Here is a 12,828-nt window from a genome sequence, read left to right as displayed (position 1 = left end):
CAGTGATAACGGCAAATCAGGGCCGATCCAAAAAAAGACTCCTACGATGGATTGCCAGGATGACAGCGGGCCGACAGTTTTCACACCAACAGGAGCATCGGGAAGTTCCTCCATCTTGGATGATTACCAGTCCACAAACCACAGACGGAGACACTTGTAATAATCATCGTTCGAGCCTCAGCTTGCCTGAATAAACTGAACCGCAGAGATAAGATCCTGCTACAGCTCTCTGAAGACTATAACGCTACTGTTCACAACATATCGTTTAGACCAGGGGTTTTCAACCTTTTTCAAGCCAAGGACCCCTTAAACTGAAAGAGAGATTGAGCAGGGAGCCCCTACTACATATATTGTATAAATTGAAGTTGCATATTAAACTGGGCCTACAATAACCTGTGGGGCCACCTTAAACCGTTATACATACCTTTTTGCATAGAATACTAAGCTATTAATATAGCTAATCCTTTTATAAATCATGTTTTAATGTTAAACATATATGTAGCACTGTGAATCCTTATACTGTACCTATGGATCGCCTTAGTGACATCCTCACCTATAGGCCAGTAAGGCTATCATCAGTGGGGATTAACATTTGATAATACATATATGTTGCATTTATTTTTAGGATATTTAATAATTTTTTTTACACAAATGGAGGTCACGGCCCCCCTGTTGAAGAACCCTGGTTTAGACCATAATCACGAGCAAATGAGTCGGATAAAATGTTCACGTCAGCCTTAAAGTCATTATTCTACAAAAACGTGGCAGTAAAAAAAAGAAACCAATCTAAGATTATTTAACCAACCAATATTGACCCGGTTTGATTGGCCAGTTGGGGCCAGTGGCACAAGCTTTTCCGTGTGCGTTGTGAAGACTTGATTTTCACAATTGAGACTTTTTACACAAATGTGCAAAAACCAAAATACAAATTAATAGATTTTTTCCCGATACATCTCCCAGCCATACTTGGTTATGGGCACCAAAACGTGTTATTAAACAAGCACTGGGGCTAAATTTGGGTGTAAACGTTTTGGTGTAATTGATAATCACGCTGCATCATCTCTCATGCTCTCTGTGGCGGAGATGAGCTCCTCCAACCACGCTCGGTACTAAGTGCAGTAAAACCTTTGACCTCTCTCTCTCTACCCGCGGTACCTGCACGCAGTGAATCACCTCCGCAGAGGTAGGAGGACAGCGGACAGGATGAAGGACTAATACTGACTGATGTCTGTGCTCCCCATTCTTTCTAAACTCAGCATTGGGATTAGGCCTGCACAATTACCCGTTGTAAAATTGAGCTCACAAATTACCCTGTTAACGATTTAATTTTTTAATAACTTTGATTTTTTTTGTGTATAAACGTTTTTTTTAAACAATTTTTTTATGACTTAGATTCTCATTTATTTTTACGAGCCGACTGCATCACAAACGCTGCTACTGTCTCTGTGAGTTTCAAACATAGACTGTATAAAATAGGTTTTAAAGAGCTCCCAAGTTTTGCAATGCTCTCCCTTCTGTTCATTGAAGCCTTTATGTTTACATAAAGCTCAATCTGCTATAGGTGCCAAAAAAAAAATCTATGTTTGGTACTGCCAATTTGTTTTGTTTTGTCATGGTCAAAAATATTGTGGCAGAGAATTGTGACATCTATTCTAATCTATAAAAAAAAAAACGGATTCATATTTTTCCCCGAATCATTTCACTGAGTCATTTTATTGATATTTTAGATTTGTTTCCAGTGAAATGGCTAAAATGACTTTGCATGTTCTATGTATTATTTTTCAAAATATATGTATATATTTTTAAAGCAATTATTTAGTCAAAATAACCAATAAGTAGTTTCAATAAGAACATCAGTATTGATAAAATCTACAACACCCATCCCTAACCATTTCTTTGAGACCGACCAGAAAACACCTGAGCATTGTTCATATGCAGCTAAACTAATCACCACTTACATTATTCAGTCAACGAGACATGTCAAATTAAATATTTGTTTATTACTAATAGGAAGACAAAAAGTTCTTTTGAGATCCATCAGAAGAGCTGCTTGAGCATTTAAGTATCTGAATGGATGTACTGGTGAACGTGTTTAATTGACACTTAGGCATTCAGGTGAATCGGACTGAGATCCAACATAAACAAATTTGGGCTGATAACTGTCGCTCCGTTGCCTTTTCTGGAGGGGACTACTAGAACGGTTCTTGTAAATTATGTGGTCTAGTGTGGTCCAGACCTACGCAATCTGTAAAGTGTCTTGAGATAACTCTTGTTATGATTTGATACTATAAATAAAATTGAACTGTAACTTGCAAGCAATGAACAGACATTGTATTCATTGTTTTTCCCCCTGGTGATGATTAAACAGGAACATACCAGTTAGCATACAAAGCTTAAGCCACACCAAAAGAGTACCTAAAACCTACAGAGACTTTATAAACCACACAACATTGATACTTTAGAATTTGATATTCAGTAACGAGCTTAAACCTTACAACTGAGTAAGTACATTTCTTTTAACAGAACTATGCTGTATACAGTGCAGCGTATTAACAGCTATATAACATGCACAGTGCTTGTGACATGACCAGGGTCAGATGAGTTCATATTGACAGTTATCAGCACAGAAATCACTACACACCCTGTGTCTGTGTGTGTGTGTGTGTGTGTGTGTGTGTGTGTGTGTGTGTGTGTGTGCCCGTAATTGACAGGAGCAAGATTATTGTTAATTGGTCGCTTATTTAGGATCAAGCTTTCTGTGTTTTACTCTCTCTGTAAATTAAACATGTTTGTCGGTAAGACAAATTAAACAAATTGAGTAGAAAACAAAGAAATCTACATAAAGAAATGCAGCCCTACCGATAAGTAAAAATTATAATCCGTCCAACCCTAATACAAATTATATTTTTAAATTTTTTGAAGTCAAGGTTCTTATTCTTGCCATTTGCTCAAGTACAACTTACAGGCGCACTGGAATACTTGTGCGGATCACTCAGTCAGTAAAAAAAAAAAAACACTTGTAATTAAAAAAAAAAAAAAAGGCACTAAACACACACGAATACCAAACAGTGAACTTTGACTGAGAGAGAGCCACGACGTCGCACCGTAGGGAGTGCCATCAAGTAATATCCTTAAAATTATCCTGAACCCCAAAACCTGGGTGATGCTGAACATCAATCTGTTGTCGTTTGCTGTGATTTGTTCATTTCATCGTCATCTCACAACATTCTGTGTAGTTCTCCAGACATTTTAACATCCAGTCAGCCCATGTGGACATTTTTCAGAGCACTGACACTGGAAAGATCCGTCGCCTTGGCATCGTGAAGGAGTATACTGACAAGCAGGCGCTGGGCTGTGGACAGGCAGACTCTAAAATATGTGTTTGATTTCTCAGCCACAGTGTCACAAACGTATCTTGTAATCAATATCTTTAGACTGGCTGGCCTATCATCCAGTCAATAACAAAGATACTGCTTCAACCGCTGATCAATCAATGATCAGGATTAAAGGGTCAAGCACAGCCATGATCCACTCACTAACAATGACATTTCAAGATGGGGAAACATGCAGCATTTTTCAAGACAATTGTCAGCATTCTTTCTGTATTTGAGTCTTTTCAGTTGTAAAGTAGACACAGAGGCGTAATAAACTCTTACACATAGGCTACTCAAGATTTGCAATCTTATTCTTGTTGAAAAGAAGATTGTATCTGTTGCCAATGACTGGAGGCCAGTGGGACTAGAAGTGGAAAGATCAGTAAAAATCACAATCTTCCGCATTAAAACCCCAAAAATGGTGGTGGAGCTCCTATATCAAGCAGAAGTGACACACCTGCAAACGCCAAATAAGCAAATCCTGGATGATAAAACATTGATTGCTTTCAGTTTAAATAATACATGCTGGTCAATGTTTCTAGTTTCTAGTCTTAAAAACCAACATGAAAAGGAATTGTGATAAGATCGGCAATCATGATCCTGCCTGTAGAAAATGGTGCAATGATATTCTACTGTTCCCACCCCATTACAAAGCCATCATTAATGTAATTGTTAACATGTGCAGTTTTCCAACTTTAAGAAATTAAATGTCTGCTGTTAAAAAAAGCCTGTATAGAAACGTAATAACACCAACCGCTTCTACAAACTGGTTTCTTGATGAAATGCTTTTTGTCTGCATCTTTTTCATTCTAAAAACAACAATTTACCATTTGCAGCATTTTCAATGTGGAGAAAAAAGAGGTGTTTTTTACTTTTCAAAATCAGAAAACTTCTTGTGAAACTCCACCTCAACTCATCTCATATGACAACCGAGAAGAAAACGGACTTGTAACTCTTTAGTCTAAACTCTGATCATACATCTGGATCTCTTTAAAGCAGGAAATGACATGAGAGTGACTTCCCCTTTTTTCCCGTCAGTGCACACAGGTGTGCACACACATACAAATGACCACCAATAAAAAGAAAGCTGAAGGAAGAACGAAGCATACATCTTAACCCGCTAAACAAGTATTCAAAACACAGATCCACCCACAATCTGTTAACAAGGCAGAACAAGTCTCCACCACATGCCTGACATTCCTCAAGACCAAGAAGTGTGAGTTGATGATTTGTATACAAGTCTGTGCACCTCCAATGCATACTGAGCTTTATCTACACCCTTCCAGGTTCTCCAACTCTCTTTAAGACACCACTATTCACGCAAATCTTTAAACTTTTTTTCTCATGTTAGGTACAGTAGAGGGAAAGAAAAAACAGTTGTAAATACATTTTAACTGAATAGGATAGTTTTCTTCACAGTTTCCGGTGGTTCAAAGGCTGGTCCGATGACTTTTTTGTGACTACACAGCATTTAAACGACCATATTTCAATGTGAAGTAGTTCTGTACAAGTCGAAATATAGTCATCAAATGCCGTTCACCAAATTAAAGCCTCATGTCACAACGTGTTCAAACTAACATTACCACTGCGTTTCAAAGTATATTCTTCATCTTGAAATAGCAGCAATGATAACATTGAAATCTTCAGAACAGCTACTAAAAATTTGAGGTGAGACTGTTTTGCCAACTGCGGTTTCAAGAATGAACTTCCAATCTCAACTTTAAAGCAAACACGAGTCATTGAGGTGACACGGAGTATGTTTACATGCACACCAATATTCCACTATCATTCTGAATATGATAATATTCCAAATTTGTTAAAAGGTCATGTAAACAGCATGCTCCGTTGGATACTCCGAATAAGGCCTTTTTCCTAATATAGCATTTTCCGTTTAAGACGTGGGGTATTCTGGTATTATTCCAGTTTTAGAGGCATTCTTTGGACATACAGTGGTGTGAAAAAGTGTTTGCCCCCTTCCTCATTTCCTGTTCCTTTGCATGTTTGTCACACTTAAGTGTTTCGGAACATCAAACCAATTTAAACAATAGTAAAGGACAACACAAGTAAACACAAAATGCCATTTGTAAATGAAGGTGTTTATTATTAAAGGTGAAAAAAAATCCAAACCATCATGGCCCTGTGTGAAAAAGTGATTGCCCCCTAAACCTAATAACTGGTTGGGCCACCCTTAGCAGCAACAACTGCAACCAAGCGTTTGCGATAACGTGCAATGAGGCTTTTACATGGTCCTGGAGGAATTTTGGCCCACTCATCTTTGCAGAATTGTCCTAGTTCAGTTACATTAGAAGGTTTTCGAGCATGAACGGCCTTTTTATGGTCATACCACAACATCTCAATAGGATTCAGGTCAGGACTTTGGCTAGGCCACTCCAAAGTCTTCATTTTGTTTTTCTTCAGCCATTCGGTGGTGGACTTGCTGGTGTGTTTAGGATCATTGTCCTGCTGCAAAACCCAAGTTTGTTTCAGCTTGAGTACACAAACAGATGGTCGGACACTCTCCTTCAGGATCTCTTGGTAGACAGCAGAATTCATAGTTCCTTTTATCACGGCAAGTCTTCCAGGTCCTGAAGCAGCAAAACAGCCCCAGACCATCACACTACCACCACCATATTTTACTGTTGGTATAATGTTCTTTTTATGAAATGCAGTGTTCCTTCTACGCCAGATATACTTGGACACACACCTTCCAAAGAGTTCCACTTTTGTCTCATCGGTCCACAGAATGTTGTCCCAAAAGTCTTGGGGATCATCAAGATGTGTTGTGGAGAAATTAAGACGAGCTTTGATGTTCTTTTTGCTCAGCAGTGGTTTTCTCCTTGGAACTCTGCCATGCAGTCCATTTTTGCCCAGTCTTTTCCTGATGGTGGAGGCATTAACGCTGACCTTAACCGAGGCAAGTGAGGCCTGCAGGTCTTTGGACGTTGTTGTGGGGTCTCTTGTGACCTCTTGAAGGAGTCGTCGCTGCGCTCTTGGGGTAATTTTGGGCGGCCGGCCACTCCTGGGAAGGTTCACCACTGTTCCATGACTTCGCCATTTGTGGATAATGGCTCTCACTGTGGTATGCTGGATTCCCAAAGCTTTGGAAATGGCTTTATAACCCTTTCCAGACTGATAGATTTCAATTACTTTCTTTCTCAATTGTTCCTGAATTTCTTTGGGTCTCGGCATGATGTGTAGCTTTTAAGGATCTTCTGGTGGACCTTACTGTGTCAAGCAGCTCCTATTTAAGTGATGCCTTGATTGTGAACAGGTGTGGCAATAATCAGGCCTGGGTGTGGCTAGAGAAATTGAACTGAGGTGTGGACAACCACAGTTATAGTATGTTTTAACAAAGGGGGCAATCACTTTTTCACACAGGGCCATGATGGTTAGGATTTTTTTTCACCTTTAATAATAAACACCTTCATTTACAAATTGCATTTGGTGTTTACTTCTGTTGTCCTTGACTATTGTTTAAATTGGTTTGATGTTCCGAAACACTTAAGTGTGACAAACATGCAAAGGAACAGGAAATGAGGAAGGGGGCAAACACTTTTTCACACCACTGTACAACACATTTGGAATATGCATCTCAATCAGGGTTTTTACCGCAGGCTTAAGGTCAGCTCTGTGCTTTGCTATGGTTCCTGAACGCAAACCAACCAGTCAACAGTTTGCAAGGCTGCAGACCGGATAAGAAGAAGAAACTTTAATATAGCAGCAAACAACTATTTGCTATGTAAAGATATAGGCTAGTGGAGTAATGGCTTCCTGGACAGAGAATTAAGTCACAATCTCTCTGTGGAGGCAATCTACACAATTTTTAGTATTTTATATAGAACAGACCCTATAGGTAAAGGAAAATCCAATAAAACAGGATTCACGAGCTGTCTCTCATTGTTTCCTACCTGTCTTAACAGTGGAATCTGATTTGGTGAGGGTCTTGCATATTTAGTAAGGGTAGCGGATGATTGGACAGAGCTACACATTTAAAAATCGCTCGCACCTGCTTTATAAAAGCAACAACATCTATTCATTTGGTTAGTTAAAGTTCACCAAATAACAAAAAGAAGTGCACACACTCATTACTGTAGCAACTTTACCAGCTACATCAGATAGCAGGAAAAAGAATAGCTCAGTGTATAGTGTGTGTGGTCGAGCAAGAGAGTGACGGTGGTTGCCCCGGAAATTAAATATAGATAAAGTTGTCTATGAACTGAAAAGTATTGATGTTATATTCTTGCACATAGGCGGGCATATTCATGTATGTGCGTGCATGTCCAACGTCCCGAATAATAAGGTTCCCCTAAAAAGCCACAATGTAATGTAAAAATGTAAAATGCTTTTGTGCAAATATATCTATCTAACATTGAACAAAAACATTCTTTACATTAAATTATGTCTAAATGCTCTAAATGTTATGCCTTAATTTAGCGCTTAGATTTCAAAAGTGGCAGATGAAATGCCTGAGTGGCGGAGAGAAAAAAAGTACTTATTGCCACAGTAGCAGGCAGTGGAAAAAGCTATTTTCAGATCCTGGATTTGGTGATTTGCAGGTCAAAGTTTAAATGCTGCATCAACAGCATATAAGGGCAATATTTCAATGTAAAGAAGGACTAACACTAAAGATTGTTTACATTATCGATTAATCTGTCAATGAGACATTTAGACTATAAAATTACAATAAATGCCCATCAGTTTCCCAGAGCCCAGTTTGGCATCTTGTTTGGTCCAAACCCCAAAGATAAGTTTACAACGATATAGAGCTGACTCAAATAATCAATTAATCGACATGTATACCTACAGATAAAAAAGAAAATAATAAGTTGTTTAAATGCTGTTATAACAACAGTTAAACGAGTTAATTTGTTTCTTAAAAACAGACAAATCCTCTAAACATTATATTCACATGATCATAACTTCAAGTATTACAGTGTATATTTGTGCACACAATTTCCAATCAACTGTGCACTGAAAAGCAGAAAAAAGAAAAACGGCTGTTTTTATTCTGGTAAAAAGGTTTTTTCATTATTGCCCAGGATTTCTCCAACTTCTATGTTTCAGTGCTGTAAGTGAAGAGATAACTCAGTCTTCGTGCAACATCCATGTTCAAAAAACTGTCTGTCTGTTTTTCTCTAACTGAACAATATACTAGTATATAATACTACTAATAGGGATCAAAGCAAACTGAATGTTCCTCATTCATAGAGATTGCACATTGCACTTTTTCTTCTTTTCAGGTCAACATACAGTTACAGCATGAAGTGGTACAATAGACTTCAACAGTGTGGTTTCAGATGTGAAAATCCCCTTGATTTTTGCCATATGGATTTTGATTATCAGCCATAAACCATCCGAGGTAGCCGTGGTTGTGAAACAAAAATTCCAGCTCCTGTGGAAGCTAGAAGTCTGAATGAAATCAACCTTGTTTTACTAAAAACCTATTTGATCCGCAATCTAACGGAGAAAAACTAGACTACCCACAATCCTAAGTGTAACAGCAACGTCTGCGATTGGTCCAACTCACTGTTAGCATAAAGACGTTTACTGTACCCGCAAAACAGCAAACGGCTAGAGTGAGATCTGTCATTGCCTTCTGACATTGTAATGTCTTGTCTTGTCTTGTCTTTTTTGCCGTTTTCTTAATGTTTTTTGCGCTGAATCATGTTTCATGCTCACTATTCCTCTCGTAGCTGGTTGGCTTGGTTCTGTGGTCCAGTTAACAGTTAACCATTTATCAAAATATTTCCTAATTAGCTTTATTTAAATAAATTAATCAACTAAAGGGCAGTGTCAAGACTGTCTGAGCTACAAGTGCACCAACTACACATACAGTATCATGGAAGATTGATTGTATTCCCCGTCCATGTTCTTATTCGTCATAACACCAACACAAACACCAACGCACACATAAAATTCAACAAACAAGGGAGCTCTGTTTCTTGCTGTCAGGAGGTCGTCATCGTGTCTATTTCTATTGTGCATGTGTGGAACGTGTCTGGGTAAGCATACCCAATCTTAGTTTGTGTTAGGGCTTGGCCGTTTATCAACAATATATCAATATCAAGATATGAGACTAGGGGGCGCAATGATAAAGGATTTTGTTGGTAAAATTGCCTGAAGATTAGTTAGTCTGAGGAACAATCACGGTTTCAGGATTATCACGAATATTATGCATTAATGCATTATACCTGAAAAAAATCGGGCTACGTTACCTAGCGTGAACATGGATGCCGGGCCAATCGTAGTGTGTGAATACTATTGAATGGCGGGCCTTGCCTCAAAGTTGTGTGGGTCCCATAATAACACGTCAGCTACAGCCCAGGTTGTTTAGAGTTGCTATGGCATCAAGTGACAGCTGCCTGCTAGCATAGCTTTAGTTTTGCAGTATGACAATCACTGATATAATTACCATTTGGCATCTAAACAAAATCAATAATCACCATCAACAGTCATACCTCTATAAGACTTAGAACTAATGTTAGCAATTAATCATAGTTAAACAATAAAGAAACACCAATTACATTAAAAAAAAATTGTGATTAGACAATTATGTAATAACTGTCACAAGCCTAGACTATAAGTAAATCAGTCACACCACAAACAAAGACCAAGTTGGCAGCAACAGTGCCATCATTTTTGCTACACATAACTGAGTGCACGTTAACACTTGGCATAGGTGAAGTCTTTACGATGAATTAACCGTGACGTTTTAAAGCATGGTTAATAGTGGAATCGGTACAGATTTTGGATATTGTAAAATGGCAAAGTAGGGCCGGGCGATATATCGATGCTGCATCAATAACGTGATATGAGACTAGATATCGTCTTAGATTTTGGATATAGCGTATTATCGTAATATGGTAAGTGTTATCCTTTCCTGGTTTTACAGGCTGCATTACAGTAAAGTGATGTCATTTTCTGAACTTACACGATTGTTCCAACTGTTATGTTATTTATCTTTACCCACAAAATCATTAAATCATTTCTGGAGAATATTTATCAAAAATCTTTTTGTGTAAATAACATTTTGTTAAAGCACCAACAGTCAACCACACAACATCGTCGCAATAACAACATCAAGCTATTTGGTCAAGAATATTGTGATATTTGATTTTCTCTATATCGTCAAACCCTCTGGCAAATTGATTTATATTCCTGATTTTAAAGGCTGCATCAGCACAATTTTCTCAACTCTGAAAAAAGCTAGTAAAACGACCTGAGTTTTTTGGGGTCAAATTGAATCTAGCTTTACCCTAGATGCCATCTACCTTTTGACCTACAAATCACCGAAACAATGCTTACTGGATAGATTGATTGATTGAAGGATGGATGGGTGGATAAACTCCGCTATACCTTCACTGTCAACAATGATCGCTGAATCACAATATCCCAAACACATAGATCACTTTGTTGTATAAGAGGCTGTCTATTTATAACTTGTTGGAAGCTGTTGGAAACTCACTACAAAACCCCACCTGACAGCAGCTCTACATTTGCAAGGCTGTGATTGGTAAAGTGTTTTTTTAAGCTCAGGTTAAGTCACCACACACTAGCTTACTAAAGTCAAGGAGCCAGTTTGTACAAAAAAATGTCTCTAATACCCCCAATGCATTTTTTGTAAAAACCACCAGGCCTGTCGCCTTAAGAGATGAGGGCACGTTTTTGACTGTAAATACAATTACACAATTCTGCATAATTCTTCCCAGTAAATGAAGTCTAAAGTAAGAGCATAGTGTGGAAACTTTGGTCATTTTCTTCATAAACCTCACATGACTAGCGCCAGATGAGTTTAGATGGGTGTCTGAGATCGGTAAAGAGGAGGAAGTGATACTGCGACCACATTTGCTGCATTACTCATGCATTTGATGGAGGGGTGTCAATATATTGTGAGGTTTAAAAAAGAAAACATTTTGTGAAGAGGTCTGGGTCTAGTCTGCCACCATTCACCACGAGCAGACACCCACCCAGGGAAAACACCACCCACCCACAAGCCCACCATTTTGCAATTCCAATCAGATGTCAGGCTCGGTGTTAGGGGAGAAAAGAAGCTCGAGAAATCTAACTTCCTGGTCTAGCCTTAGCCAAGACCAGACATCTCAGCTTTCACCACTCCACTGACTCTTCTACTCTTACAGCTCACACTCTCTTCAGCCTGAGCCTCTTCACAGTGTTCTCACTCTCATTTATCACTGTTGGCAAGCACCTGCTTTGAGTTTGACACATGCCTGCCAACACCAACACGCTGTCAACAAAGGAGCCCACAGCACAGGTCACTCTAACAGTGTGCAGACCTGCGGCCCTGAACACAACAAACACATCAACACTCTTTCAAACGGTGAACATCCGTCCACACACCCACAGCCATATGCAGTAGAGGGATTTGTGAATGAGCAACAGCTCTTACCTTGGCACTGGAATCCCTGTTTCCCAAAGCCCCTGTGGACAGAAGACAGGGATGTGAATTTTGGGGAATTCACAAGCGATGCACTGACAATGATGCATGCATACACATGCAGATATTGAAGCACACATACATACATGCACACACACACATACATACGCACAGCGTGCACACACATACATACGCACAGCGCGCACGCGCACACAAACACACACACACACACACACACACACACAGCTGCAGCAGCAACAACAGTGGGGCCCTGTGTCTCTGTGTCTCAAGCTGCATTCCTCCACCAGACCTCCAGTTTCAGAGATGGGTGTTGGGTCGATGCGGTAAACGCCGAGCAGCAGCGACTACTCTGCGGCTGCCGACAACGCATCCCCCCTGACAGGCCCGCGGTGTTGTCGCATTGTGTGAACACTGGGGGAATGGCGCGTCGCAGTGTTTTTGACAATGACAATGAATTAAACACTGCGGTGTATATTTACTGTCAGTGTGGCAGGAGGCCGACCAGAACCGCAGCAAGTGATTCACCTGTGTCCTTTCCCCTCACTCACACACTCACCAGATGAAGTCCGTGCAGTGGCTGCAGAAGGTTGGCTGCTTGAAGAAGCGCGCGATAAACTTGTGGTTCTTCACCTCGTGCACATTCTTCTGGCGGAGAGCTCCCTGACGGGCGAAGCCGCGCGCGCTCTCCGGTACCTCTCCGTCGCTGCTGGGGTCAGCCATCTTAATGAGGAAGCGGCGGCGGCGGCAGCGGTCCGAGAGGAACGAGGGGCGAGGAGAGAGAGGGAGGGAGAGACGACGGAGGCAGCGGGGGAGAACGAGTCGAGGTGTAGGTTCCTCCTCCTCTGCGCCCCGCTGACCGCCTCAGTGTCGCTCGTGCTGCCTGTGTTTTCTCGGGCTGTGTCCAGCTCGCGCTGAAGCCGCTGCTGCTGTTGCTTCTTCCGGCGGGTCCCCGTACCGCGCGCCTGCTGCTTCCCTGTTCTCTCTCCGATGTGTTGTTGCTTACAACTCTCTCTCTCTCTCTCTCTCTCTCTCTCTCTC

The 12,828-nt window shown here is 40.3% G+C and overlaps 1 protein-coding gene across 2 annotated transcripts in view; it reads right to left on the bottom strand.

Moving 5' to 3' along the window:
• Positions 1-12,828, bottom strand: part of LOC117954179 (protein kinase C beta type) — a 34,466-nt gene extending 21,638 nt beyond the window's left edge. The window contains exons 1-2 of one of the 2 annotated variants that reach the window (XM_034887755.1): positions 12,347-12,828; positions 11,782-11,813 (exon numbers count right to left, since the gene is read on the bottom strand). In XM_034887755.1, coding sequence (XP_034743646.1) covers positions 11,782-11,813; positions 12,347-12,510 — 196 coding nt within the window. In that variant the 5' untranslated portion in view covers positions 12,511-12,828. The remainder of the gene's footprint in view (positions 1-11,781; positions 11,814-12,346) is intronic. The other variant, XM_034887745.1, reaches the window with a different exon arrangement.

The sequence above is a fragment of the Etheostoma cragini genome, chromosome 2, assembly GCF_013103735.1.
Source record: "Etheostoma cragini isolate CJK2018 chromosome 2, CSU_Ecrag_1.0, whole genome shotgun sequence".
In the NCBI taxonomy this organism is placed as follows: Eukaryota; Metazoa; Chordata; class Actinopteri; order Perciformes; family Percidae; genus Etheostoma; species Etheostoma cragini.
The sequence above is the reverse complement of the archived record's forward strand: the minus strand, read 5'-3'. Positions and strand labels throughout refer to the sequence as shown.